At 40.9% G+C, this 23,543-nt stretch overlaps 1 protein-coding gene across 3 annotated transcripts in view; it reads left to right on the top strand.

Moving 5' to 3' along the window:
• The window catches only part of BORA (BORA aurora kinase A activator), a 41,695-nt gene extending 20,298 nt beyond the window's left edge, over positions 1-21,397 (top strand). For 2 of the 3 annotated variants that reach the window (XM_006129052.4, XM_006129053.4), the window contains exons 5-12: positions 3,805-3,889; positions 5,494-5,559; positions 6,016-6,072; positions 9,875-10,098; positions 11,473-11,626; positions 15,615-16,222; positions 16,972-17,103; positions 18,710-21,397. In XM_006129052.4, coding sequence (XP_006129114.2) covers positions 3,805-3,889; positions 5,494-5,559; positions 6,016-6,072; positions 9,875-10,098; positions 11,473-11,626; positions 15,615-16,222; positions 16,972-17,103; positions 18,710-18,712 — 1,329 coding nt within the window. In that variant the 3' untranslated portion in view covers positions 18,713-21,397. The remainder of the gene's footprint in view (positions 1-3,804; positions 3,890-5,493; positions 5,560-6,015; positions 6,073-9,874; positions 10,099-11,472; positions 11,627-15,614; positions 16,223-16,971; positions 17,104-18,709) is intronic. The other variant, XR_012900619.1, reaches the window with a different exon arrangement.
• Positions 21,398-23,543: the final 2,146 nt, after the last annotated feature.

Below are 23,543 nucleotides of genomic sequence, written 5' to 3'. Positions count from 1 at the left end.
TGATATAAAAATCAGCAAAGCATCAGCTTTTGACAGACACCTCAGTTGGCCCCTTTTACACACAATTTGGGGCAAGCATTCAGTGCAACAGTGTGCTTCATGTTCATATTAAAAATCCAGTAATGTCACAATTTGAGAGAAAGTAGCCCTCCCAATTATTGAGGCAGTAACAGACCCAACAAGAATAAGACTCCTGCAACAGCAGTCCTTTATATCCCAGAAAGTCGGTGGGAAATGCTATGTCCCTTCTATGGGTGCTCAGTTTTTATATTCACATCCAGAACACATTCTAATGGTTACACTAAGAAATGAGATGTCAAGAACTCAAAATGCACAACACCAAAAGAAAGTAAACTAAGATATCTAGATTTAGTTAGTAATAGGTTAATTTTATTAGCTAGGTTGTGATTTGGAATTGAAATTACCAGGTACTGCCAGATATGATTTCTTGAATTAAGAAAGGAATTGGATGTTTTCAGACAAGCTTCCTTCAGATATGATGGAAGAATTTTCTTTCTGGTGACTGAAGGTCCATCTGAAAGCTGAATTTGATTCACTAGATGTGGCTTAAGATTCATGGCCATAGCAGTCAGGTTGAACCTCTCTAGATTGGGGCACTCTGGTCCAGCATTACCTTAGTTAGCTGGATGCCCACTTACCATGGGTGTGACCAAATTTCCTGCAGTCCCATAAAGCCAGTTGTCCTGGCTTCAGTGTTCTGTGCTGTTATTTAGCTCTAATTTACCCTTAAATGTCTAAGAACCCAGTAAGCAATGGAAGTGATTGGTAAGGCTGCTATACAATAGTGAGCTCCCATGGTTCAGCAAAGTCTCTGGTTCTGTACCAGTCAAGTCATGAGTGCTGAACTAGAGAGGTTCAATCTTTAGTTACTCTGCGTGGATATATGTACAAACCATTCCATTTGTTTTCATTGGAGACCTTCAGAATTACCTAACAAGAGGTAACACTTCTGTAAAGAGCCTTTTCTTTATGTTTATTGCTGAACATTTGTCTCAGTCTTCATCTGGCCTGAGTTAGCTGAGGAACATAAAATTGTTTTCAGGGATCCAGAACTTTCTCTCTCCTATCATCAACTGTTTCAGTTCATTCAGGTACATTCAGTTCATTGAGCGCACAGAGCCTGGGGTCAGATGGAGAAATGCCACGCGGAGCCCGGCTGACCCGGGCTCCACGTGGCATTTCAAAGCAGCAGCGCAGCATGGAGCTCAGGGTCAGCGGGGGACTCTGAGTCCTCCACTGACCCCAGGCTCCATGCGGGTGCTTCTGCTTTGAAATGCACAATAGCCCCCGCTGGGGACTATTATACATTTCAAAGCTGGCACCTGTGTGTAGCCTGGAGCCAGTGGAGTACATTTCAAAGGAGGAATGCAGAATACATTTCAAAGGAGGAATGCAGAAGTGCCTATTCACTAGTTAAATAGTCGATGGAAATTCCATCGACTACTTGACTAATAGAATATTCGATATTTAACATTGGTAATCTGTACACAGTATTGAAGCTGTGGGCATCCCATGATTTTAGATAGAGGCAAGAAGATATTCTCTGTCTTATTTTCTATCCCTTTTTAAATGATTCCTAACATTCTGTTTGCTTTTTTTACGGCTGCTGCACATTAAGTGGATGTTTTCAGAGAACTATTCACAATGACTCCAAGATCTCTCTATTGAGTAGTTGTAGCTAAATTAGTCCCCATCATATCATATGTATAGTTGGGATTACCGTAAATTAGCAAATATAACCCGTGTCCATATATAACAAGCACTCGTGTATTACTTGTGTGTTTCTATCGTGTGTAAAAATATATATATATATATATATATATATATATATATATTCGATTACCCGCGGACGTACGTAACTCGCAGAGACTTCTGTTGCCTTCATAAAAGGCTGATTTTTATGTTGGTCTTGTCGTCTTTTAATATGAGTAAAAATCAACTTACACAGGATGTGGCCATGTATACTGCGGGGGGCAAGGCATGGTTGGTAAAAACATGGATAACCCGCGGATTATATTTGCTAATTCATGGTATTTTTTCCAGTGTGCATTACTTTACATTTATCAAAATTAAAATTCATTTGTCGTTTTGTTGTCCAGTCCCTTAATTTGGTGAGATCTTTTTTTGAAGCTCTTCACAGTCTGCTTTGGTCCTAACTATCTCTTGAGCAGTTTAGTGTCATCTTCAAGTTGTGTATGTATATGGGAAGTTATTCAAAGGGAAAATAAAAGGTACTTATCTGTGCTGAATCTGGAATTATTTGAGATGTCATCCACCTGGTTCACAACCTATCATCCTTGCCTTCTTCTTTGGAGTCTTATATTTATCAAGTTCCATGGTTGTAAAGGAAAAAAATCACTGTTGTAGTGTTTTGCTCTTTGTCCTTGGCTTGGGCAGTGGGGACACTTGTGGTACATGTCACAGTGAATATTGCTGGCCAAGAGACTCCCATCTTGAGTACATATGCACTGTAAATGGAATATATGGGCAGCACATCTTGAAGATCAGTTACTTCAGTGTTTCTTTTGGATTTGTTTTGTGTCTGTCTTAGATTGGGTGGGGTGGGGAATTTCTCCTTTGTTTATCCAGGATATGACAGTTTTTTTTATATTTGAATATTTTCAAAATCTAAACCTTACAGTGATGATTTGAGGACCAAGTGCTGTTCATTTTTAGCAGAAATGTACCATAAATATGCTTATTTCTATGAACCTTTGTGTTTTCCAAGGTGTCAAAAGTCAAAATAGTCACCATCTATTCATCTTCAACTTTGTCTTTATGCTTCTATTAAGCACATGAATTGTTGATCCAAAACTCTGGTTTACTGAATTTGTGAAGAGACTAAAACTCCGTTATAGACGAATGACGCTACTGAATTATCCATTCATATTTTATTAATATAAAACTCATAATTTTAACATAAATTAAACTAGTTTCCATTCTGTTGCTCTTTATTGCCTCCGAACTAGGGATGTGAAAGGTTAACTGGTAGGGCTGGAGCAGCTCCCCACCTGCTGTGGATAGGGGACTGGTCAGTCTTATGGAGGGAATCACTGTGGACAGGGGCTGTTTCAGTTGTCTGGAGCAGGCCTGGGGACATCACAGGCAGTGCTGAAGTGCCCCACCGTGCCCGAGGTGCTCATCCTTCAATCTGTTAACCAGTTAAATGTCGCATTTAACCAATTCAATGGGATTTTACATCCTACTCAGAACTTGGCTATGGCTTTCTGCAGAGTACATGGAACCTCTTAAACTCTAGTCACTCTTAACTTCTGCTGGAGCAATGAGACCTGTTTTAGCCCCCAGCATTGAGTGTGTCATACAGCTCTGAGAAGAAAGGTTAAATTTTGTCAACGCTGACATGGTATGTGGCTGTGCACTAGTGGAATTAGAAGAAGATGGGACTCTTCAAAATAATGATCTTTCTGTACTAGTTGATGGTTTCTCAAAATCTTTCCACTATGCTATTTTAAATTTGAATTGTGTTTTGGGCTGCATTTAGAAAGCTATCAACGGACACACACACACACACACACACACACACACACACACACACACACACGACAAATAATACAATCTACTCGCCCGTGGCGAGTAGATTGTAACCCGGAAGAGTCGGGTTCGGGCGATCTGTGCATGCGCAGAACGATCTGCGCATGTGCAGATCGCCAGACAGTGCGGCTTTGCGAGTAGGGCTCGCTGTCATATGGCGAGCCCCATATATAAAAAATTAAGCAGATAATCTTAATGTTTGAAGTATCCAATTGTTATGTTTTTCTCTAGTTTTTCACTAAAAGTCTCATCGTTCCCTCTCCTTGGACTAATCAGGAAGGGGGGAAGCAAGTTTCCCAGTTTCATTCCACTAAATGTAAGTTGTGTGGGTCTCTAAAAATCTCTTTTAGTATAAATTTAGAAATCAGCTATTTTCATGATTAATATGTATATTCTTAACTTTTTAAAATGTTATAAACAGCATAACTAGGCAATCAAACTCGCTTAAGTGGGGCCAGGATTTTGCCTGATACCTTAGGCTTTATGATTTTTACTGTTCCTGTGCACTTGATCCTAAATCTGATCTGGTAATACTTTGTCTCAATTATATTGTTGTTACTTAAATTTCACTGTAATAATTACTTTTTTTGCGTCTTTTTCTCTTTCCCAAAATAAGCATAACTATATTGACTAGTAATATCGAATAGATAGTTAATCGAGCCCATCACATTTTCTGGAATTGAGCATTTTAATAAAGATCAAAATCTTTTCGTTTAGATTTACTAAGAAATACTGTAGTTTTTTGCTCCCTAAATATCATAAGTGACCTTTCGACAGTCTCATAAGTTTTCTACTTGTGCCACCCTCACCCCCCAAAAAAAAGTTCACAAAAATTTGGCAAATTTTTTTAGATTTCAGTTGAATTTCTTTTTTTGATGGAAAACTTGTTACAATGTGAACTGATTAGAAAAACTAGATGTAACTTTTCTCTGGCCTCTCTGACACTTTTCTCTCATTTAAAAAAAAAATCCCAAAATTAGTGGCAAAAATTATGTACTCATTTTATACTCTGGTATTTTATAATCTTTTTGTTTTATGTAAACTAAATACAGGCAGTCCCCGAGTTACGCGGATCCGACTTATGTCGGATCCGCAGTTACGAACGGGGCCCTTCCTCTCCCTGGTTTCCAGCAGACCAGGGAGAGGAAGCAATGCGGCGGAACACGCGGGCATCGGACAGCCCAGACGCGTCTGGGATGTGAGTTGGCCGCGTGCTCCGCCGCTTTGCTCCCCGTCCCCCTGGTCTGCAGACCAGGGGGACGGGGAGCAAAGCAGAGCAAAGCAGAGCAAAGCCACGGAGCCTGAGGGCAGCAGGATAGCCTCGGCGCATCTGGGCTGTCCCGCTGCCCCCGTGCTCCGCGGCTTTTCTCCGGACGCCTGTGGTACAGCAGCTGGGGCGCTGCCGGTTTGTCCCGTAGCGCCGCTCTGGGCGCCACGGGACCAACCCAGCAGCACCCCAGCTGCTCTGCCCCAGGTGTCCCCAAGTCAGCAGCTGCTGAAAATGACCAGTGGCTGACTACAGGAAGCCCCTGCCCCGGGCTTCCTGGAATCAGCCGCTGATCAGTTTCAGCAGCAGCTGACTTGGGGATGCCTGGGGTTCTTAAGTTGAATCTGTATGTAAGTCAGAACTGGCGTCCAGATTCAGCCACTGTTGAAACTGATCAGTTTCAGCAGCGGCTGAATCTGGACACCAGTTCCGACTTACATACAGATTCAACTTAAGAACAAACCTACAGTCCCTATCTTGTACATAACCCGGGGACTGCCTGTATTACAATATTTATTATAACTAAATATTTTTGAGATGTTCCTCAAAACATTCAATCTAAATATTTTCACTTTATTGTTATATTTCAGAATGGGGAAAAATTTAATTTTAAGTTTTAACTGAATTTGTCTACATGGTTTGTTTTTTTGCAGGTATAGATTTAAATAGCATTTCCCCAATTGGAAGACAGCTAACCGTGCAACATGGAAAAAACAATGGTTGGTATAAAATAGTATCTATGACACAACGAATGTGCACTCAAAGAAATAAGAATCTTTTATGTAGATCTTTTATGTAAGCTAACTGAACCCGTTTTAAAAGCAAGTTTGTTTGGCCTTAGTACTACAAGGGTGCTTGAGCACACACCTAACTTTAAACACAAGTAGTCTTATTCAGCGGAACAACTTAGTGCTTAAAGTTAGCAAAGTATTTACAGTACCATTTAAAGAGCTTGTGTGTAACAACCCTTTTCATGAATTTCTGAGCCTGATTTACTCCTTTATATTATTGCCAGTTCAGGAACCCAGTGCTAATAAGTTTTCCTCATGACAACAAATTCATGTTTCACTAATTTAATTAGCTATGTGTTGAATACGATTTAAAGTTAAATCTTTTACTTGCACGACTTGATGAAGTTTCTGTAGTCTAATTGCATTGTTTTTTATTCATTGCAGCTGCTTGTCAGACAATATTGTCTTTGCCTGTGGATTTTAACTTAGAAAAAATATTAGGTATGTCATGTGTTGTACTTTACATATGAATGTCTGTACTGCAATCTGTTTTGCAACCTAATTGGGGATGAAGGTTGAACAGTTTTCTGGTGGCACTGTGAGAGGTCAAATCAGGGTGAATTGCTTAGAAATAGGGCTAGTTACAGCTCAAGACCGGGGGGCCCTCCACTAAAGGACACCAAGCCACTTACAAAGAACACTTCTGCTTGTCACACTGGCCATCAAGAAGCATGCAAGCAACTCCCTATACACTCCCAGATTCTCCTGTGCTACAAGAAGTACCACACCTTACATTGATTTTCATAACCGCTCAACTCATCAAATCTGAACAGGTTCTTACGATCCCAAAGGATCAGCCACATTCCCAGGTCAATTTATACCTCAGATTTTACCCAAAAAAGCATGCGGTGCCAATCCTTTAGACTCTAAAATCTAAAGGTTTATTAATGAAAGAAAGAAAGAAAAGGTTAAGAATAAAATTATTTAAGGAAAAATTACATATACCAACTGTGAAGTTCCTGATGCAGACTTGTAGCAGAGATGGATTAAACTGTTAATTTTAGTCTCTGGAATACATCCTTTGTTATGATGAGCTGGGCTCGACAAACTGCTGTTTTTTCAGCCAGTCACTCCATGCGCCCCATTCACCGGCGCTGCGCGCATGCGCAGTGCTGGTCTGACTAGTAGCTCTCGCTGCAGTTTGTCGAGCCCTGATGATGAGTATCAGTCCTTTTAGGTTCAGTTCATAGCAAAGCTGCTTCTAAAGTGGTGAGCTGGAATGAAGTCATAATGGAGGAACTCTCCAGGGCCCTCTTTATACCCTTGCCACATGAAGGGAATTCCATTGTTTGCTTTATGTGAAAGTAACTCATGAAATGGAGTTTGTCACATGAGCAAGTCACCTGTCCATGCATGACTTAGTCTTTAGAAATTGTTGCTTATATGCTGGTCTGAATGTTCGCAGCAAAGTTCCTCAGTTGTGGATTGGCAACATTGTCAGCGAAGTACTGCTATTCCCTTGACTAGCCACCCTTTCACCGTAGGTGGGCGAAGCCTGTTTTTATCTCCTGGAAGCAAACATTTTGAAATATACGTACATAGCTAATACTCAGGGCCTGACAAACGGAGGTGAAATCTACTCGCCAGCCCCGCACTGTGCATGCACAAGATCCGCATTGCGCATGCGCGCGCCGCTGGTGAGCAGGGCAACTGGCTGAAATCTACTTGCCATGGGCAAGTAGATTCACTGATTTGTCAAGCCCTGTTAATACTCATCAACTTCAAATACAAAAATGATACATGCATATAACTATTATAAACAGAGTTAGTGAGTTAGTTTTCTAGAGCCCATCTCACTTGGCGCACACTATACAAGATTTGATGCAAACATATAAAAGTCGTTGCAGCAATATTTTGTATGATTGTATCAAAATGCAGTCATGTCACAGAGGTACAGTACACTGGAAACCAAGTGGAAATCAAAATTGAGTATTTAGAATTTTCAACTTACTGGAAATAAAATTACTCTATCACTACTACTGTTTTATGACTCCTTCCCATCTCTTAACTACAGTTCTCTTTGAACTCTGACCTATATCTCTTTCTCTTGAGAACCTGATAAACCATTTTCTATCTCAGATAAAACTCCACAAAGTGGCTCTTAAGTTTTATCCTTCTCTACCTCTGCATTGCATTACAAATTGGTAATAAGGAAAATATTGATTGCATCTTTAATGACAGTTTTGTTAGACAGTTTTCCATTCAGAAGAGTTTCCAGCCTCCTGGCTGGGTATTTCTTGCCTGTGCAGCTTTTCTTGAGTGAGGTGATGAGAATTTGCATTCTGCCACATAATAATCATTCATGTTTTCTCTAGAGATGTAAAGTTCTGGTTAAAAATGTTTAATAGGTTAATTGTGATCCTACTGGAGGGGAGGTCTGCTCTGGGCCAGGCCCGCTGTGCCGCTAAGTTAACTGGTTATCCTGGTAAGCATGCCAGTAAGTTGCATGCTTACTGGGTAACTGGTTAACTCTTTACTTCCCTTTGAGAAAAGTAGGGATGTAGAGAGAGAGGACGATGATACTGGAGTGGTTCAGAGCATGGAAGACAAGAGATATTTGAGAGGACTTGGAAAAGGCAAACAAAGGGAATGAAAGCAATCTGGGAATTACAGACCAGCTAGCTTAACTTCAGTACCCAGAAAGATAATGGAGCAAATAAGCAGTCACTTTGGAAACGAGGTGATATGCAATAGGATGGATTTGTCAAGAACAAATGTCAAATCAACTTAATTTTCTTAGACCGAGTAATAAACCTTGAAGATAGGCGAGAAGTGGTAGGTGTTCTAGTAAGACTTTTGATACTCTCTCACCTGACCTTCTGATAAACAAAGTCGGGAAATACAATGTAGAAGGAGCTACTATAAAGTGGATGCATAACTGATTGGAAAACTATTCTCAGAGAGGATTTATCAGTGGTTCATAGTCAAGATGGAAGGGCATATTGAGAAGAGGTCTCCTAGGGATCGGTCCTGGATCCCTAGTTTGTGGACAACAACAAGCTGAAAGGAGTTGCATGTGCTTTGGAGAACAGGATTAAAATTCAAAATGATCTGGAGAAATGGTCTGAGGTAGTGATGTTAAGAAATGTGTAATTTGTTAATCGTGCAGTTGACAAAAATGTTGTTGACTACGTGAATAATCAATAAGGGTTTGCACTGCAAGCACTTAGTCCCAGCTTGTGTAGAATCTGGCAACTACCCTCCTTGCAGCTGTGCACTAAGTATTTTAGGAGCTGGTGGGTAGGCAGACTGGCTCAGACCCGGCTTGTGCTGGGTCCTGGGAGCTACATCTTCTGTGGTACATGAACAGTAATTTAGTTGCTGGTGAGCAGACAGTCTGGTTCATTTGCAGTTAATCATTTAAAAGACTACACTATTACATCTCTAATCTGAGGTAAATAGGGTAATATTCAGTAAGGACAAATGCAAAATACTCCACTTAGAAAGAAACAAGCAATTGCACATATACAAATGGGAAATGACTGTCTAGGAAGGAGTCCAGCAGAAAGGGATGTAGGGGTCATAGTGGATCAGAAGCTAAATGTGAGTCAACAGTGTAACGCTATTGCCAAAAAAGCAACATCATTTTGGGATGTATTAGCAGAAAGTTGTAAGCAAGAAATGACAAGTAATTGTTCTGGTTTACTCTGCACTGGAGTATTGTGTCCATTTGTGAGTGCACCATTTCAGGAAAGATGTGGACGAATTGGGAAAAGGCCAGAGAGTAGCAGCAAAAATTATTTAAAGGTCTAGGAAACATGACCTTTCAGGAGAGATTGGGGAAAAATAGATTGGGTGTTTTACTCTCGAAGACTGAAAAAGGATGTAAGTTTTCAGGTACATAAAAGGTTCTTAGAGGGGCGAGGGAGACAGATTGTTCTTGTCAGCCTCTGAAGATAGGACAAGAAACAATGGGCTTACATTGCAGCCAGGAAGGTTTAGGTTGTACATTGGAAAGACTTCCTGTCTGGGTAGCTAAGCATTTAAATAGCTTGCCTAGGAAGGATGTGGAAATACCCTTATTGGAGTTTTTTCAGAGCAGTTTGGGCAGCTACCTCTCAGGGATGGTCTAGATAAGGGGCAGTAAGATACCAGCTGTATCTGGCCCACCAAGCCATCCAACCTGTGGGCCGCCTGGTAAGGTTCTTGTCCTTTTTTTTCCCCTATATTTTTCTTTAGATTGGAGAAATAAGACAAGATTGGCTAAATAACTTGCAAACATTTTTTTTTATTTTTTCTTTAGGTGAATATTTTAGAACAGAAGAATTTGCAGACCAGTCTCAGGAAAGCCTAAGCTCCTCATCACTGAGAAGAAAGCTGTTTTTAGATGAGAATGGAAGTGTATCTGAGTGTTTATCTCTTTCTCCACAAAGCCCTTGTAGTAATCCACAACCATCACTTGGAGTGCTATGTTCAATAGATATCTCTCCAGCCCGGTGCAGGAGCCCTCTAGAAACATCTAGTTCAGTAAGAAGCCTTTTCACTTTTTTTGTGTTTGTATTGATTTGGCTGGCACACACAAAATCCTTAAAGCAGCAGAACCACTTCTGAGTGTATCTGATCTGTTGTCACTAGCTCAAGTGCCACTTTTGAATAGTCTGTACCACTGAAGTAAGTAAGGAATGGTGTTAAGACCAAGAATCTACACTACGAGAAAAAGTCATAGTATTTGAAGGGAAAGTATGCAAAACATGATTTTAAAAAGAAAAGCAGGGTTTTTTTTAGGTAAACTTTAAGGCTTCTGTTCTCAAGGGGATTATTTGTAGCAATAGTGGAGTTGTATATGGACAGTATAAAATATAGAAGGGGAATTTGGGGCTTTCTCGTTGTGCATATTGTAATGAGTAATTTCATTGTAGTGTTCCCTAGTGTGCTTTAGCATTCTACTGTTTCAAACAACTTGGCTTTTAAAGCATCCGGGGAATTTTCAGTGCAGACCAGGGATGTAAGCAATAGTCGACTAGTCGCTTCCCCCTTCTTGCTGCCTCTATCAGAGGCAGCAAGGGAAGAAGCAAGAGCAGGAGCCAGTGCTGGGTGGAGCTAGCTTAAAAGCCACTTCCCCCTAGCATCATCTCCATAGGGGGTGTAGAGGCGCAGCGGGAAACAGCATGAGCAGGGACTGAAGCAGGCTCCGCTCATGCCTCTTCTGCTGTGATTCTGCTTTTGAAATGTACAAGAGCCCCAGCAGGTCTTCGATAGTTGCATTGGCAAAAATGCTGAGAGTAGGTGCGGAAATACCTCCAAAACTCTGCTTTTACCAGTAGACCATAATTTTGGTAGGGAGGCTAGAATAAGCTATTTTGGCAAAAACACAGTTTTGCACCAAGCCCTGGTACAATTAGTGCTTTGCCAATATAATATACTGGTTATATCTATGACAGCAAAGATTTCCTACTTCGGATTTGGTTTGAGATAAGAGTGTAGCTTATCTGTTTTGGCTGACATCAAAGTTATGTTCTTCAGATTGTGTGGTTTCCTTTAAAATAGCCAACAATGGCAGTGTGCGTGCTACTCAGCTGTCACTGCATTGGAAACAACATGACATTCTGCTTTGAGGTCTCTACCAATTGGGAAATGAAATATTGTAGGTATAACCATAATAAAAATAATAAACAGTGTTTTGGCTGTTCATTAGGAAAATTCTTTATTCAGTAGTGTGACTTCTATTATACTATGTTATGATTGATAACATAGTCTTAATTACTATCTTTTTTTGGAAGCATTGGATTTCTTATGAAGCATTATAAAAGTTGAAGAATTTCAAATGGAACATTCAAGCATGTTCATCAGTCCATAAATTTACATTATGTAAAAGCTAACTCTTACTCTTTGTTGTTAAAGGGTCAGTTTTCCTCCAGTCCCATTCAGGGAGGTACAAGGGCATACAGTCTGGGAAGCATTACCAGTCCCACGTTTCCAGAGAGGTCCCCTGCAAATATTGCTTCCCCCACTTTTTCTCCAATTGCTTTTCAGATAAGAAAAACACCATTGTCAGGTATGGTTTTGATGGTACATACAGTCTCCTTTCATGCAGCTTTTGTGTCTTTTGATGAAAAAATGATCAATTTACAGGCAGTTAGTGGGTAGTCTCATTTAATATGGCACATTTAGCAGTAAAGTGTCATCAATGTAAATTTTTGAAATGTTTACCTGACCAGAATTACCTAGTGTGAAAACTAATTTCAACTTAATCTTAGGCTCAAATTTAAGATGCTAAAACTGTGTTTCAACTAATTTGATTAATTAATTAGTTTAGAAACCTAGTGCATGCTTATCCATATCAGACTTTTTGTAATTCATTGCAGTTTGGCAGCTTTGGGTAGTCTGTGTTCTGTAAAAGCTTAATCTGTTTGCATAGCTGATTCAGTCAGAACCTGCTGAGTTACTTTGGCAAAGCTATGTACTGGTTGAACCTCTCTGGACCAACATCTGTGGTCCGGCATGATTTTAGGTAGCTGGATGTCTGCTTATTGTGGGTGTGGTTCATTTTCTTGTGGTTCCATACAGTTTGTTTACAGCCACAAGGCCTGGTTCTGTGTTGTATGCTCTTCTGGTCTAATTTACTCCTAAGGGTCTGTCTGCACAGCAGCGTTATTTCGGAATAACTGACATTATATCAAGATAACAAAATGTGTGTCTACACAGCAAGTCATTATTTCTTAATAATGTTGAGTTGGAGGACTTCTTACTCCGACTCCTGTAACTCTCATTTCACGAAGAGTAAGGGAAGTCTGGACAGCACCAAAAGCCAAATTAAGCTATTTCGACTTAAGCTATGCAGTTGACATAACTGAAGGTGCATAGCTTAATTTGACTTTAGTTCTGCTGTGTAGATGTACCCTAAATATCTTCTCGGAGACCAGTAACCAGAGAAAGTGTTGGCAACAGTGTTCCCTCTAAGATTTTCCATCCTTGGGCGGGTTGACATTTCTTATGTGCAACACCAATATTGTGGTAGTGTATGGATGTGCACCCACCAGTACAAACACAAACTGTAGATATAAAGAATATAAATATTCCATAGGTGTGTGAGGAAAATATATTAAAACAAGGGATAACTAACAAGGAGCAATGCTTATGATTATTTAATGTGAAATCGAATAAACAGAAAATTGACACTACCCTTGGCTGAAGAAGTGGGTTGTGCCCATGAAAACCTCATGATACTATTTATCTATTTTTTGTTAGTCTAAGATGTTACAGGATTATTGTTGTTTAAGTTTTTTTTAACTACAGACTACCATGGCTATGCCTCTGAGACCTTGGAGTATATGCATCATCATTCTTTCTAACAGACAGATGTATGTTTCAAAGATATTGCAAGTAAGGTGTCATCCTACAAAACAGTGAGCATCACACCTAGTACTTGCTACCTCTGACTCATAAGAGCCAGAACTCTACCAGATAACAAAGATCTCGCCTTAATGCAATACTGTACAGTTTACCATGTATTAATTAGTAACACAGGCTTTTAAAAAATCATTAAGATAGCTGCAACACTCAAACAAATTTTAGAAGAATCTTTCTTTTTTTTTTTTTCTTTTCTTCTTCTTACCATAAGCCATTAACATGGGAGTGGGCAATCATTTTTGATGATGGCCACTCCAAGAATTTGGTATGTGGCCAAGGGCTGCACTCTTTTATTATATTAAAGGGAGTCTAGGATGGATGTTGGGTGCAGAAGGGAGCTTGCGGTAAGGGATTCAGGTGTGGGATCCAAGAGGGAATTTGGGTGAAATAGGGGATCATGAGCTGGAGTGACGGACTGGGAGGGGTGACCTGGGTCAGAAGTGCAGGAGGGGGTGCAGGTATTTGGGCTGTGACCAGGGATAGTGGATTGGGATGCAAGGTCTAGGAGGGGATGCATTCTCTGGGAACATGTATGGGGGCTGGAGCAGGGGTGTAGAAAGTTTGAGTTATATGGGGTAAGGGGGCAGAGGGTTGGGGAAGGGCAGGGCTGGAATGCCAGAGAGAGACCTTTCCTGGGAGACTTTTTTCACCCCTGTACATGCTCAGGGCAGCTGCAGGGGCCATGTTTATTGCTCTGAACTGAATGCTGTGAGCCTGGGGGGGTGAGAGAGGAGGGGCACTTCACATGCTGCCTGTCCTGCAAACAGGTAGTTGCTACTGGTAGAAACCAGCCAGTGGGAGCTACTGGGGGTGGGGGCAGCATGAGATGCCAAGGGGCGCAGGGAGTGGTGCTTCATGCACTGCTTCTGCCCCCAGCATAATCCCATTGATCAATTTCTGGCGAGTGGGAGGGAAAACACCATTCTTCCTCCCCCCCAGGTTATTATTCATCAATGCACATGGCTCCTGCAGCGTGAGCAGGGGCGGGGCAGGTAGGGAGGCTGCTTGAGAACCTTGCTGGGCTGCTGGCTGGTAATCACCCAGGTAAGTTTCCCAGCCAGTGCCTGCCTCTGGCACCCCAGCTCCTCCCTCCCCCCCAGTCCTCTCTCCCCCCACTCCTACTCCCCTACCCTATGTAAGCCAAACCCTCTGTTCCTTTCCTGAACCCATATCCCCTCCGAGACACTGTACCCAATCTACTGCTTTAGGTCACAACCCAAACCTCTGCACCCCAGTGCAGTGCCTCAGGTCACAACCGCCTCCTTCACCCAAACTCCCTCTCAGACCCCACACACTCTCCTGCATCCCAGTTCCTTACCTCAAGCTCCCTTCTGCACCCAGCTTCCATCCCAGACCCCACACCTCCTACATTAATATTATGAAAGAGTGCAGCCCTTGACCACTTTCCCAAATCGTGGAGTGTCCCCCTCCCCATAAAAAATTATTGCTCCTATGTTAGACAATGTTGACCTCCCGTAGTTTGGCAAATTCTCTGGTTCAGCACTGGTCAGCTCCCAAGGGTGCCAGGCAAGAGAGGTTCAACCTGTATAAAGAATAGCTACTTTCTACTTTACTTTGATTGTGTAGTTCTACAAAGTTTTTTGAGAATGAAATTATCGGACTTCAATGTGTTCTGCAGAATCTACAGTACAGTAAACTTCCGATAATCCGGCACCTTTAGGACCCAGGGGGTGCTGGATTATCAGAAGGGGGGGGCTATGAGATGTCTGGGGTGGGAAGGATGCCACCCCAGACCCCTCATAGCCCCCCCTTCCGATAGTCCGACTCTGCCCCAGGCGTCCCTGATTCAGCCGCTTCTGGTCAGTTTCAGCAGCGGCTGAATCGGGGATGCCTGCAGCAGAGCAGCTGGAGTGCTGCCTGGTTGGTCCTCGGCGCTACTGTACTAACCCCACAGCGCCCCAGCTTCTCTGCCCCAGGTGTCCCCATGTCAACCGCTGCTGATACTGATCAGCGGCTGACTCCAGGAAGCCCAGGGCAGAGCTGCTCTGCCCAGAGCTTCCTGGAGTCAGCCGCTGGTCAGTTTCAGCAGCTGCTGAATGGGGACAGCTGGGGTGCTGCCGGGTTGGTCCCACAGCCCCAAGGGGCAGCGCTACAGGACCTACCCATCAGCACTCCAGCTGCTCTGCCCCTGGCTTCCCCGATTCAGCCGCTGGTCAGTTTTAGCAGCAGCTGAATTGGGGAAGCTGGGGACAGAGCAGCTCCAATGGTCTGGCTGCCCGGAGCACTTCCGGGTTCCTGATGGTGCCGGACAATCAGGAGTGCCGGACCATTGGAGTTTTACTGTACTTGCCTATTGTGAAGTTTGTTATTGGACTGCAAGATTTTGGGATGAGGGCTGTTCATTTTGACAGTTTGGTACTGCCATTTGAAAACGTGGCCTCTGCTGTAGCAGAGCCATTCAGAGAGAGCAAATCTTTGAGTAAGCAGAATTAAAGGATTTCAAAGTATGAAACACAATGTGTGTGTTTGTCTGATTGATGGCTTTAGTACCAGGAGATGATATTCAGTCACAACCTAGTGTGGCTGTAACTGTTCTAGTGATTTCTTGTCCTAGACTGTTAGCTTTTCCTCCATTTTATATGAATTAATTATTCTGTTTTTACTATGCACAGAACAAAGAAAGTTGACGTTTCGCTCTCCTGATGTTCCTTCTGCACCAGTGTCAAACAGAATGACACCCTCAAGTACTAGAAGTCCTTACATCGATGGTTGTTCTCCAATTAAAAATTGCTCTCCTATGAGACTTGGCGCTTGCAGAGGGACTGCACAGTATCAAACGTCACTCATTAGGATACCATTTACCCTTGAAAATCACAACAACGAGGCAGAAGACAAAGAGAATGCCCCACCTGCTGAAGTTCTGTTACCACAGATGGACACTGGAGTAAATTTACGGCAGCAGGATGGTGATTCTTTTGCACATGGCACACATGTTGTTGTGGCAACTGTATCTATTTCACCAGATCACTCTGAAGCTTGTGAACAAGGACTAGCATCATTGCAGGATATAGAAGGTTTAAAGGAAAATAATACTGTTGATATGGTTGATACAGTTGAGGTGTCAGATGAGAACGCCTGGGTTAAGGAATGTGTTGGTAATAGCAGTATGCCAATGACCAGCTTCATGACTGGAATTACTTTCAGTATTGAAAGCTCTCACATGTGCATATCGCCTCTTGCAGAAAGCAGTGTAATTCCTTGTGACAGCAGTAGTATTCAGGTAAGGGTTTTTGTTTTATTTAAATAATTAGTTTCAAGGAAATATTTCTTATGCTACCACAATAGTAAATTTGGATTAATCCCAAACTAGTATTGATTCTGGTCGACCAATTTACTGCCTTCTTTTGTTCTGAATGAATTTGCAGTTGATGAAATTACTATAGAATGCAGCATTCTTTTGTTTCTTAAGTCATAAATAGATTTTCAATTTTATTTAAGCCTGCAGTTATATTCACTCATAAAATATGCAAGCCACACACATGTAGCCGAGTCATTTTGGATAGGAGGTCCTCAAAAAAGTCCTGGTTTCTGAAGGTAGTAAAGTTGGTAATTCCGCTGTGATGATATTAGTAAGGACTGTCCTGCTGAAAATGCTGATACCTTAATATTTGAAAGTTCTGAGTTGTGACCACTAAATATCCAACAGGTGTGTACTTGAACATACAAGTATTTCCAGATTGCCTATTGGACTTTCCCTGAAGTTTCAGTTGGATAATGAATAGAGAAGCAACTAAGCATGCATTGATAAACAGTTACCAGATATCCATTTTAAATGTGGCTATATTTCAGTGGTTCATATTTTTATCACGTGTATGTACAATTTGTATGAAAGGATTATCATTCTGTTTTTATAAACTTAATTTATGAAGAATGTGCCTTCTAGATCTAAATTAAGTAATACACAAGAAATAGGGAAGCTTTATCTGGAATTAAGTAAATAGGATTTTAATTCCTGGCTTTTGTTCCTAGGTGGACAGTGGCTATCATACACAGACATGTGGAAGCAGTATTATGGATACAGTTGGAGCTGAGAACAGTTGCAGAGACAATAATGTACATTCTTATGAGGCTCAGAACAAATCTCAGCTTTTCAAAACTAAGGTAGGAAATGTATGGAATTATATATTTGTCTGTTTCCTTCTAGCCATCCTTTATACCACTCCCTGCTAGTTCATGGATTTGACAGATTGTTTCCAGGAATTTATAGAAAGCAAATTTACTTGACCTTTCTGTCAAGTATTATTAGATTAAAAACTTGATGCATAAAATAAAGGAAAAGATACTGAAAATCCTCATTTTAAAATTCACGTTCTGATGTTGGCAAAGCCTTTTCCTAGGAAAATTCTACACCAAAACATCAAATAGTCCACACAAAATATTTTAAATTTCAGCAAAATTCTGCGTATTAAACTTTTGGAAGCACGTTCCACATCTCAACCCAAGTTTTAAGAATCTAAAGTGCATCCAAAATGTGAGAGGGACGAGTGCTGTAGCTATCTTTAGAAATCTCAAATTGGGACCCTCTTTTTGTTTTGTCAAGCCTGCTGTGCAGGTATACCTAAAATGAACAATATGAGCTGTGTGCTCATCCAAGACTGCTATACCATGAAATATACTGGAGAATGCAGGTAAAACAGTGGAGGAGACATACATTTTTTACTGAATTTATTAGGGAGAATTGTAATTAACACATTATTTATTTAACGCGCATCATCATCATAGAATCATGTAAATAAGAAGTGGGCAGCATTATCACCCGTAAGTGTAAACAGTCTTGCTTGTTGGAGTGATTGTCTGAACAAGTAGAACTGAGTGAACTTTTTTAATGGGCAAGTAAAAAAAAAATCCTGAGCTGTAATCTAACCCTATTGTGCTCCTTTGGCACAGGAAGAAAGTGAGAGAGCACATGGATATTCCTAGTTGAGGATTAACTTACAGTCCTGCATAGGACTCCTTTACATTACTCTGGCAACATAAAGGAGCCTTAAAACTTTTACATGTTTTATCCTCCTGGGGTATGTTTAAACTACATCCCTTTTCTCGAAAAAGGGATGTAAATTAGACACTTTGAAATTGCAAATGAAGCCGGGATTTAAATTTCCCATGGTTCATTTGCACTATGGTGGCTGCGGCTTTTTTCGAAAAGGGGCTTTTCGAAAGAAAATCGCTGTTTAGATGGGATCAATCAAAAATAAAACCCTTTTTCGAAAGATCCTGTACTCCTGTGAAAGTTTGCATGAAAGATGTTATACAAAATGCTGCTATAGTCCTACTGTCTCGGGGGGAAAAAATCGAGACTTGATGATTCAGGAAAACAAACAGTGGCTGTTGCTGTATAGATTCAAACCATAATTAGAAAATGTGAAGAGGCTCAATGAGAGAATATTTCTCAATATTTTTTCTATCAAAGCTTCCAGAATAATTTTTCAACATTGGAAATACATTTTCTGTGGAATATCTATTAAGCTTGCAGTTGTTAGTTTTCATTGTTAGTGGTGCAAACTGGCAAGGACAACATGTCAGATTTGACTAGCCAAGTTTACAAGAACCGTTGGACTTTATGTATTGTTCTTTCTGTGTTTTAAGATATTGAAACTTGATACTGGACCTTTATGGTTAATCTAATCTTAGAAGTTGTATAATGCATGTTTATCCCATTATCAAATTCTTCCAGTTAAAGTTTTTTTTTTTTCTTTTCCTTTTACAGTAAGGATAAACAGTCCCAAGATACTGGATGCAGAATCTGCCTGTTCCTTGCAATCACCTGCAGAAATGCTTCTCTTAAAGTATTTAGATCAAGACTGACAAGCAGCCTTTGGTACCTGTTACTTTTGCAAATGGAATCAGTCGCATTATAGTTTGGAGGGAACTGTGTCAATTACATTTTGAACACTTTTGAAGATAAAATGTGAGAAGGCACTTGAAAATAAGGCATCTGAATTGATACTTGAAATTCAAAACCGCTTATGAAATGTTATTGTATCACAAACATCTGTATATTTGTTCTCTTTTTACCTCAACTATGACCACTCTGGAAAAAGTGTACATTGAAAATTACGGGGAGATTTTGGTATCACTAATAAAATATTATTCGTTCTGTTTCTTCAAACTTAAATATTGTAAAACTAATCTGTGAGTTAAAATGTGTGATCGGCAAATTAACATACTTTTCAGAGGTGCTTTTTTGTTTTTGTATTTTACATTTTTAAACTTTGTCTTGTCCATTTAGGGCAGTGTTCCCCAACCTTTAGAGGCTCCCGGACGCCCGGGAGGTAGGGGCCACTCACGTGCTGGGCTCCCGGGAGGTAGGGGCCACTCACGCGCTGGGCGCCCGGGGGACTGGGATGCCCTTGCACCCGGCGCTGGCGTGTGCCCTAGGGGCGGGGCTGGGGCTGCCCGAGCGCCTTGTGCTGTGGGCCCGGGGCTGGCGCTGCCACCCGAGCCACGCGCCTGGGGCCGGCACCAGCGCCGCTCGAGCATCGCGCGCCCGAGCGCCCGCATGTGCCCCGGGGCTGGGGCTGCCTGAGCGCGGCGCACCCAGCGCCGCTGTGTGTCGCGCGCCTGGGGCCGGCGCCTCCCGTGGGCCGGGGCTGGCCCAGGTTGTCGGTGGGCGCACACGAATGCCTCGGCGGGCGCCATGGCGCCCGCGGGCACCGCGTTGGGGACCACTGATTTAGGGTCTTGGCATAAATAAAGGTCAGTATCTGCCTTAGTGTCTATGCCAAGAAGGACAAGCCACATTTCACTATTTAACTGTGATTTATAAACCCTTGAAATAAGAGTCATAACTGTCAACTTCAACAAAGTTTAACACATTGTATATTGTGTTTTAGGTCCACTTTGAGTAATACAGGGATTGATGCATTAATGTTCTGGACTGGTCTGATCTCACAAGCCACTAGGGCTCTATAAAAATTATTTTATACCAATAGAAACTGAACATGCTGCTTTCTAACACTGTGCAAAACAGTCTGTTTTCTGGCATGTCATGAGATCAAAAATTGTAAAAAATTATTTGCCATCCTGCTTCCCCTTTTCTGCTTTTGCTTCTGTTGGCATGATTTTAGTAGTCACTTTCTCACAGATTATTTAATGCTGGATGCCATTTGAAAGCAGGGACTTCCAGAGGGTACAAAGAATGTTTGCAATTTTATTTTTGTTATGGTTACCAACCTACAATGGATGCTAATGTAAAGCCAATGTAAAGTGGCAATAGAAATGAAAGAATATGGTAATCAGAATTTTATGAGAATGAAAGGTTGGATTTTGTGTTCTGATTGATCTAGAAGCACAGTGGACCAGTACAGTTATTTTGGAGACAATTTTTTTTCCAAAGCATTTGCCCTGTCCTTGTAATCAAAATGATCCCTGTAATATCAGTGGAACTTCTGGACTCTCCTGTCTGGTAGAAATGTGAGATTAACTGTGGTTTATCATTTTAAAATTAAACTTAGTTGGATTCTTCAGAGCTGCAAGTTCAATTATCAGTTTTCAAATTTGTCACAAAGTAATCACATTGTTTAATTGCTGTCTGTAAAATAAGCTTTTTTTTAGAGCAAAGCAAAAAGTGAAAAGCACAATTGGATAAATGTGAAAATAGTGAATTGTATTCAAGTTTTTGTGTGTATTGTCTAACATCTTCTCTTTTTTCAAATAGATTATGCCAAGAAGCAACCAACTATTTATTTTGACTTTAAAATAAATATTTTTAATTATTTAGAAAACCTACTGTACTAATGAACTTCAGTGCCCTTTTGATCATCATATTTATCAAGTTTTACTTAATTCATCAGTTCGCACTTATTGCACAAAATGGTAATTGTTTACATTTAAAGAATACAATTTAAATTGTTTTAACAAGGGTTTTATATTGCAAATTATTGTATATTTAAGTGATTTAACAAAATAAAGACCGATTGATTGTTTCTCCCTCACACCGTAGATTATTTCAGATAGTTTTGTTTTTAGTATCATGCTAGACTAAGGACATTAAGATGTTTCTTTTCTTTCAAGTGTGGCAGGAACCCAAGTAGACTAAAGCTGAGTTTATTGTGATGTAAATCTGGTGTTGAAGATACTGCTTTTGATTAGGGCTGCCAAGCAATTAAAAAACATTAATCGTGTTTAATCACCCCATTAAACAAGAGAATATTGTTTATTTAAAGATGTGTGGACATTTTCTATATTTTCAAATATATTAATTTGTTACAAGACAATACAAAATGTATAGTATTTTATGTTTTTATTACAAACATTTACATTGTAAAAATCAAGAAATATTTCTTTCAATTCACTTCATACAAATACTATAGTGCAATCTGTCAAAGTTGGAGTTAAATGTAGAATTATGTACAAAAAACTGAATTAAATAAAACTAAAATTCAGAACCTACAAATGCATTAAGTCCTTCAGCCAATTGCTCAGACAAATAAGTTTACTTACATTTTCAGGAGATAGTGCTACTCTTTCTTGCTTACAGTGTCACTAGAAAGTGAGAACAGGCATTCGCATGGCACTACCATAGCCATTGTCACAAGATATTTAAGTGCCAGATGTGCAAAAGATTCAATGTTCCTTTATGCTTCAACCACCATTCCAGAGGACGTGTCCATGCTGATGATGGGCTCTGCTCAAGAATGATCCTCAGTAGTGCAGTCAGATGTATGTTCATTTTCATAATCTGAGTCAGATGCCACACCCACAAGGTTGATTTTCTATTTTGGTGATTTGGGTTCTGTAGCTTCTGTATCAGTGCTGCTATTTTTAAGACATCTGAAAGCAAATCCAATCCTCATCCCTTAGGTTTTGGAAGGTACTTCAGTTAAACCTTGGGTTGAGTGCTGTAGCTGTCTTTAGAAATCTCACAGGGGAACCTTTTTTTTAGTTTTGTCAAATCTGTAAGGTGAGTGTTCTAAAATCAAACATGTGCTTTGTGCTTACGTGAGACTATCACATGAATTCTATGGGAGAATGCAGGTAAAACTGAGATGGAGGCATACAATTCTCCCCCAACAGTTCAGTCACATTTAATTAATGCATTCCTTGTTTAATGAGCATAATCAGCATGGAAACCTGTCCTCTGAAATGGTAACCAAGGTATGAAGGGGGAAGGGCAAACAATGTTTAATATATCTCAGGTCATGCAAATACCTCGCAATGCTGGCTACAACGGTTCCATGAAAATGCTTGTCACTTTTAGATGACGTACATCAGTGGGCAACATTATCTTTTGTAAATGTAAACAAATGTGTTTTGTTGTCTTGACTAGCTGAACAAGTAGGACTGACTGGACGTGTGGACTCTAAAACAGATGGGCAATAATTTTTGGTTGGGGGGGGGGATCTCTGATGGAGGTAGGGCACATGGGGTAAGGGATGAGTGCAAGAGACTTTGAGGTCAGAGGGAGTTTGGGTGAAGGAGGGGGTTTGTGACCTGGGTCGGAAAGGAAAAGAGTATGGGTGCAAGAGAAGATTCTGGCCTGGGGGAGGAGAATAGAAGGGGGTATGGGATCTGGGAGGGAGTTGTGAGCTGGGAAAGGGGTGCAGAAGATTTGAATGGTGACCTGGGGGAGGGAGTTCGGATGGAGGGGCAGGGATGCCAGAGGCAGGCTTTGGTGGGGAGGTGCTTACCTAAGTGTTTCCTGGCCTGCAGCACCAAGGCAGGTGGGGCTCCCTGCCTGCTGCAGCCCCAGATCACTTAGAGTTGCAGGATGTTCCCTCTATGTGGCTCTCAGCTCTAGGAGGGGGTGAGGCTTGCACTGTTCCTCTCCCCAAGGCCACTCTCTCAGCTCCTATTGGCTGTTTTTCTGGCCAATAGGAGCTGAGGATTGGGGCAGGGCGCTCACAAGAAGTAAGGTGTCCACAAGCCAAATCTTGCCCACCTTGCCCCAAAATTTTACATTGTTTTGGGTCTTTTTAGTGCAGTGACGACAGCCAAAAAAATTTAGATCTGTAAGTTGCATTTTCACAAGTTAGAGATTGTACTACAGTACTTTGTAGATGGTGAACTGAAAAATACTTTATCATTTTTACAGTATAAATATTTGTAATAAAAATATAGTGAGCACTCTACACTGTCTTGTGTTGTAAAGGAAATTAATGTATTTGAAAAATGTAGAAACACATCCAAAATAATACATTCTATTAATAGTGCAATTAAAATTGCAATTAATCATGATTATTTTAATTGCATGAGTTAATGTGATTGACAGTCCCAATTTTGATGCTTCAACCTACAGTGAGCAGCATGGGTTATGGTGTTGAAGAGTATAATGTCACTCATAAGTTACCTAGTACAGCAGACTACAAGTTGAGTTAAATGTTTGGCTATGTCTACACTGCAGTTGTTCTTGCACAAAAACTTGAAGAGCATCTACACTGCACGTGCATTCTTGCGCAAATAAATTTACAGTACAGCATCAGAAAATAGGGCTTCTTCCAGAAGTTATTCCTCTTCGCACAAGGAATAAGCCCTCTTGCACAAGAGCTCTTCCAGAAGGTGGCAGTGTAGACAGGCAACATGAATTTCTTATGCAAGAAACC

Source organism: Pelodiscus sinensis, chromosome 1 (genome assembly GCF_049634645.1).
Source record: "Pelodiscus sinensis isolate JC-2024 chromosome 1, ASM4963464v1, whole genome shotgun sequence".
In the NCBI taxonomy this organism is placed as follows: domain Eukaryota; kingdom Metazoa; phylum Chordata; order Testudines; family Trionychidae; genus Pelodiscus; species Pelodiscus sinensis.
The sequence above is the reverse complement of the archived record's forward strand: the minus strand, read 5'-3'. Positions and strand labels throughout refer to the sequence as shown.